Below are 5,304 nucleotides of genomic sequence, written 5' to 3'. Positions count from 1 at the left end.
TATATATCTTCATCTTATCCATTTTCAGGGTATGCATTTTAAAACAATCTTCACTGGCCGTCGTGGTGACACCATGTTCAGTAGCCGATTCCAGTTCAGCGCTGACCAAGATCCCCGCAAAGCATTGACTGTGGACATGAAACTGGCTGACAACAGAGGCAACTACACTTTGGACTTCCTTGTCGAACAACCATACACGAAACTCGCTTTCATTGTGATGGCGTACGCAGCCGCCAAATCAGGAAGAATTAGCACCGGTGTGGAACTCAACTACGCCGGCCATAGACGCCATTATGATAAATACATCATCAGGACGGACATCAACAAGATCCAACGGGAAGCCATCTTTGAGGTAAGCACACTTCCCGCTAAGCATGCATTTGTAATCTTAAAGTCCCTTAAAGGAAATAAGACATCCAGAAAATGAGGGGACAGAGCTACTTTGCACTTAAAACATGCCCCCATATTTTCCTATTTTATTTTTAAAATGGTGTTTGAAATGTAACGAAAACCAAATATTTTTTTCTAAAATCTTTATTTAGAACAACATCGTTCAAAGGGGTTCTCATTGTTGCTTAATCCCAAATCGATTTTATTCCAACGTATCCCTGATCAAAGAACTTCCTTCTGTGACCATCCCAACTATTTAGTCATTGGGCATCTACGATTACATAATACAACGACTTTTGCTTTGGAATATATATATTACGATGTAATTTCTGGAAATTCGACTGCTATTTCTAGTAGATGGAACAACCTCACAGAAGAACCACTTTACTCCTCCCCTCCAGTAATTATGAAACTTAACAGCGATTACATTAATTAAACTATGTAATTCGATTGTACGTATGTATGTATGTATAATATGTTAATTATATATACGATCATTATATTAATTAAACCTTATTCTAATCACCAGATTGTGTCTCCCAAGAAGCATATTGAAATCACTGGATCCCTAGACACCAACAAACAGTATTCAATGTCTTTGAACAAACGAGAATCTGGTATGAAGGACATGCAGGCCACAGCATCAATCAGCCCTAACGCCAAAAATATGCACCTCGAGCTAAACTACGACCAAGGTAACCTTCTTTTAAATGTTGCTTCCTTTTTTACCTTATTATTATTATTATTATTTTATGTTTGACTTTTGTTTTGCATTTGTACAAGTCGGATCCGAGTCTCACCCAGAGACCTCAAGAGACAACAAGTTAGAAGTTCATGTTGGTGTTATGCCTAGGGTACCATATATTTGGATTTGTACAGTTTTGTTCAAGTGAATGTTTAAGAAACCATAAGAAAATTATGTGTTTGCTTTAAAATTTGAGATCACATAGACAAGGCGGTGAGCTGGCAGAAACGTTAGCACGCCGGGCAAAATGCTTAGCAGCATTTCGTCCGTCTTCATGCTCTGAGTTCAAATTCCGCCGAGGTCAACTTTGCCATTCATTCTTTTCGGGGGGTCAATAAAATAAGTACCATTTGAGCACTGGGGGTCGATGCAATCGATTTATCCCCTTCCCCGAAAGGTATATCAATTAACCCTTAAAAAAGTTAACCCTTAAGTAATTAACCTTTAAATCAGTTAAGCCCTACATCATTTAAACCCTAAAACAGTTAATATTTATAGGGGCTGTTTCGTTTATTACACTACCCATGCACGTACCTTAATGTTTCGTTTATGTTTACAGCCAACCCTGAAAAAGTGTTCCACATCGATGGAGAAGTCATGGACAGAAAGCTTATGATGAAGGCCTACAGGACTTTGGGACAGCAGAAGGTGAATCGAGACGGAAAAATGATCATAGAAATGAGACCCTCAAGTATTCTGTTTTTCCAGCTTTTATGGAACACCCAGATGCTCAAGGAAATCACTGTAAGTTCCCAAACTCACTCTTTTGTCTTTTATTCAGACAGTTTAACAGGTGACATGTGTGTGTAGGGGGGGGGGTGTATTCTTTTCATACAAGAATGTTGTTGTCAATGACTTCGAAGTTTCGATGGTGTAGCTAGCCGAAACTTTGAAGTCACTGTCAACAACATTCTTGTATAAGAAGAAATTTGTACTTTACAAAAGTATAGAATAACCCATGAGATTAATGACTGCGACTATACTAAACATCTAATCGATTATCGATTTCACAACATTCTAATCAATTGTTTTTCCTCCTTTTTCTTTTTCTTCAGGATTATGGTTTTGCCGTTTTCCAGACTTACGGACAAAAGATCCAGACCTTTGGTGAAACTATTGGAAAGAGTGTTTCTGAAGAATTCATGTCAAAACTGAAAGATATTAAGAGAGTCTTCCAAGAAGATCTGGTACCAATTACCAACTACCTCCCTTCCGTTTACAACGACATCTACAAAGACGTCGCTAAACACGCCGCCAAAGTTGCCGAATTCTATGGCAGGAATGTCTTCTACATGAAAAGCGTGGGTGATTCAGTTATGGAAGCCTGGGAATCAATGTGGACCAGCTACCAGAACAGTCTCGTACACATGAAGAGACGAATGCAAGAATTCAACGCCTACATGACCGACAAACTTGACGAAGCTAAAATAATGGTTGACTCATATTATTCCGACTTCGAAAACCGCTATCAGGTGAGTTTGGACATGTGGTTTCTATGGTGACAATTTTCTTGGCATAAAAACATTTAAAGAAAAAAGAAAGGAAAACAATTCCAAAAATGAAGAACACCAAAAATCCCAAGCATTCGACTTTCTGTCTCAGTTTATTGCGTTTGCTGTTGTTGTTAATGTTGTTTAGCCACAGGTCAGTGCTGATCCAGTAGACCTATGATCAAGGATCCTACAGCCGATAAGACTATCTCATTTTTTATTCAGACATAGTATATCTAGGAATATATCATCAAACGTGCCCTTCTATGTTGACCCCTACGCCATCACCTTTTTGCAGTTAACCAGCATCAGATAAGAGTCATCCTCCTCGTCGTCGTTGTCGTCAGTTTACTCGTTCTTTTTAGCATCATCTCCCTAATTATCTCCCTTGTCACCTCCCTAATTACCTCCCTTGTCATCTCCCACGCTTTCCAATATGAAAATACTAAGAGTGTAAGTTTTATTCTCGTTGCAGGCTGCAAAGGATGAGCTGTTTCACCATATTGATGAGATGTTCCTATACGTTGAACAACAATTTAACAATGGATTCCAACACTTCACCTCCCTCCACCAAGAGATCAACACCTATATCAGCAAGTTCCCAGCTGTAATGAAACGTAAGTAGGCATTGAACTCAGCTTCATAAACTGGCGACATCGTTCCGCCAATGGGCGCCATTAAATGACTATTTTCTCCATGGCAAACCGCAGTGAAAATTGTCTTTTTATCATTCAAATATATCACACACATAATCAAGCTGATCTAAAACATTCATTTATTCAAAAACACAGTTTAGAAGTGCCTTTTTATATAAATCGAACTTTAATTTCACGCGATTGAGAAACCTTTCTACGTTGCTTTCCATCACAATTTCTTTGTTATCCAAAACTAAATTTTCTGCTTGTTTGACTCTTTTTTTTCTCAGGCTTCCAAGAACAGATTAAAAAACATCCATTCATTGCTAAAGCCGTTGACTACATGGTCAGCATGTACGAAGCAGTGAACGACATGAAAGAGGAATTTATAGCCGAACATGGTGACATTGCTGTTCTCTCCCACCCATTGGTCGATCTCCTGCTCAGCATCTCCAATGATATTTACAAACACGTAAGACACTCAGATGCTGTTGTTGTTGTCATCGTTGTTGTTGTCATCGTTGTTGTTGTCATCGTTGTTGTATGTCATTGCTTAACCCCAGGTCAGTCCTGTACCAACAAATCTCTCATCACAGATGTTCCAGCCGTAATCAAGCCATCTTTTATCAAGGACCCCATGTGTCCTGCTATTGTTGTTGATGTTATTCAGCCTCAGTCAGTCTTAATCAGGCGGGCATATGATCAGTGACATTCCAAACATGGCTGTCCCAATAACTACAGCATACATTGTTTCGCGCCCTTCTTCATTTATAAAAGCAAGATGAGATTTGAGTGAAATTTTGCTGCTATTTCTAGCAGGCCATCAAGCCACGTGGAAGCTCTTTCATTGATCCGGTGAATATCTAACTTGTCGCTAACGATGACTGAGCAAAGATGAGCAAAACCCAGCGAGCTCAGTCTACCTGGATGTAACTAGGTACCATTGAATATGTATAACGTATCGACGGATAATTGGATGCATTTGAAAGTAGACAACTTCTGGCCTGTCTGTTTGTCTCTCAATGTATGTATGCATGTGTCTGTGTATGTATTTATATGTGTGTGTGTATATGGGAAATATGTATGTGAGTATATATATTATATATATATGCGTGTGTGTGTATACGTGTGTTTCTGAATGTCTGATGAGCTGGACGTCCTTTCACATGCACGAAACTTTGAATAACATGAGAAGCTAAGTCAGTATATATATATCTATCATACATGTGTATGTCTATCTCCTATAGGTACTGAAATCCTACGGTTACTTACACCTTGAAGAAGTCCTTCCCGACCTGAAAAACAAAGTCATTCGATTTGTGAAGAAAGAAATCGCTACTTTGAAGAAAGCATTGACAAGCATCGATATAAAAGTCCTGGTATTCGATCCCAAGAACGGTGAAATCAGCGCCCAAGTTTACTATCATGGCTTAATCAGCGCCTACAGACATATGGAAGACACAAGCGATTCTTTGGATAAAGTTAGTCGTTCTTTGCAGAAATACTCCAACAAGCTATCGGCCTTCACTGACTGGACCGTCTATGACACTTACTACCACGTCAAACCATCTTCGGACGTCAAAAACTGGGTCCCACCATTCAAAGGTTCGAATCTCAATTAAATTTATAATTCTATTCACTGTACTTCTGTTTGCAAACAGGTGTGTGTGTTTGTGTGTGTGTGTATTCTTATATATTAGCGTTGTAAGGCGGCGAGCTGGCAGAATCGGTAGCGCGCCGGGCGAAATGCTTCGCGGTATTTCGTCTGTCTTTATGTCCTGAGTTCAAATTCCGCCGAGGTCGACTTTGTCCTTCATCCTTTCGGAGTCGATAGATTAAGTACCAGTGGCGTACTAGGGTCGATCTTCCCCAAAATTTCGGGCCTTGTGCCTAGAATAGAAAAGAATATTTTAGCGTTGTTGAATTGTCATGACAAGGTGAATAGGAAGCGTTTGTCAATCACCAAATCAATCATTCAGTCTATCAATAATACACACACACACACACACACACACATATATATATATATATATATATATATATA

At 39.2% G+C, this 5,304-nt stretch overlaps 2 protein-coding genes across 2 annotated transcripts in view; both read left to right on the top strand.

Moving 5' to 3' along the window:
• Nucleotides 1-4,897, top strand: part of LOC106872275 (uncharacterized) — a 12,884-nt gene extending 7,987 nt beyond the window's left edge. The window contains exons 5-11 of the mRNA XM_014919200.1: nt 29-352; nt 920-1,085; nt 1,695-1,879; nt 2,191-2,607; nt 3,101-3,242; nt 3,551-3,732; nt 4,508-4,897. Of these exons, the coding sequence (XP_014774686.1) occupies nt 29-352; nt 920-1,085; nt 1,695-1,879; nt 2,191-2,607; nt 3,101-3,242; nt 3,551-3,732; nt 4,508-4,882 (1,791 nt within the window). The 3' untranslated portion in view covers nt 4,883-4,897. The remainder of the gene's footprint in view (nt 1-28; nt 353-919; nt 1,086-1,694; nt 1,880-2,190; nt 2,608-3,100; nt 3,243-3,550; nt 3,733-4,507) is intronic.
• Nucleotides 4,898-5,189: 292 nt separating this feature from the next.
• The window catches only part of LOC106872272 (apolipophorins-like), a 3,206-nt gene continuing 3,091 nt past the window's right edge, over nt 5,190-5,304 (top strand). Inside the window, exon 1 of the mRNA XM_014919198.2 lies at nt 5,190-5,197. Coding sequence (XP_014774684.2) covers nt 5,190-5,197 — 8 coding nt within the window. The remainder of the gene's footprint in view (nt 5,198-5,304) is intronic.

The sequence above is a fragment of the Octopus bimaculoides genome, chromosome 28 (genome assembly GCF_001194135.2).
Source record: "Octopus bimaculoides isolate UCB-OBI-ISO-001 chromosome 28, ASM119413v2, whole genome shotgun sequence".
NCBI classification, from domain to species: Eukaryota; Metazoa; Mollusca; class Cephalopoda; order Octopoda; family Octopodidae; genus Octopus; species Octopus bimaculoides.
The sequence above is the reverse complement of the archived record's forward strand: the minus strand, read 5'-3'. Positions and strand labels throughout refer to the sequence as shown.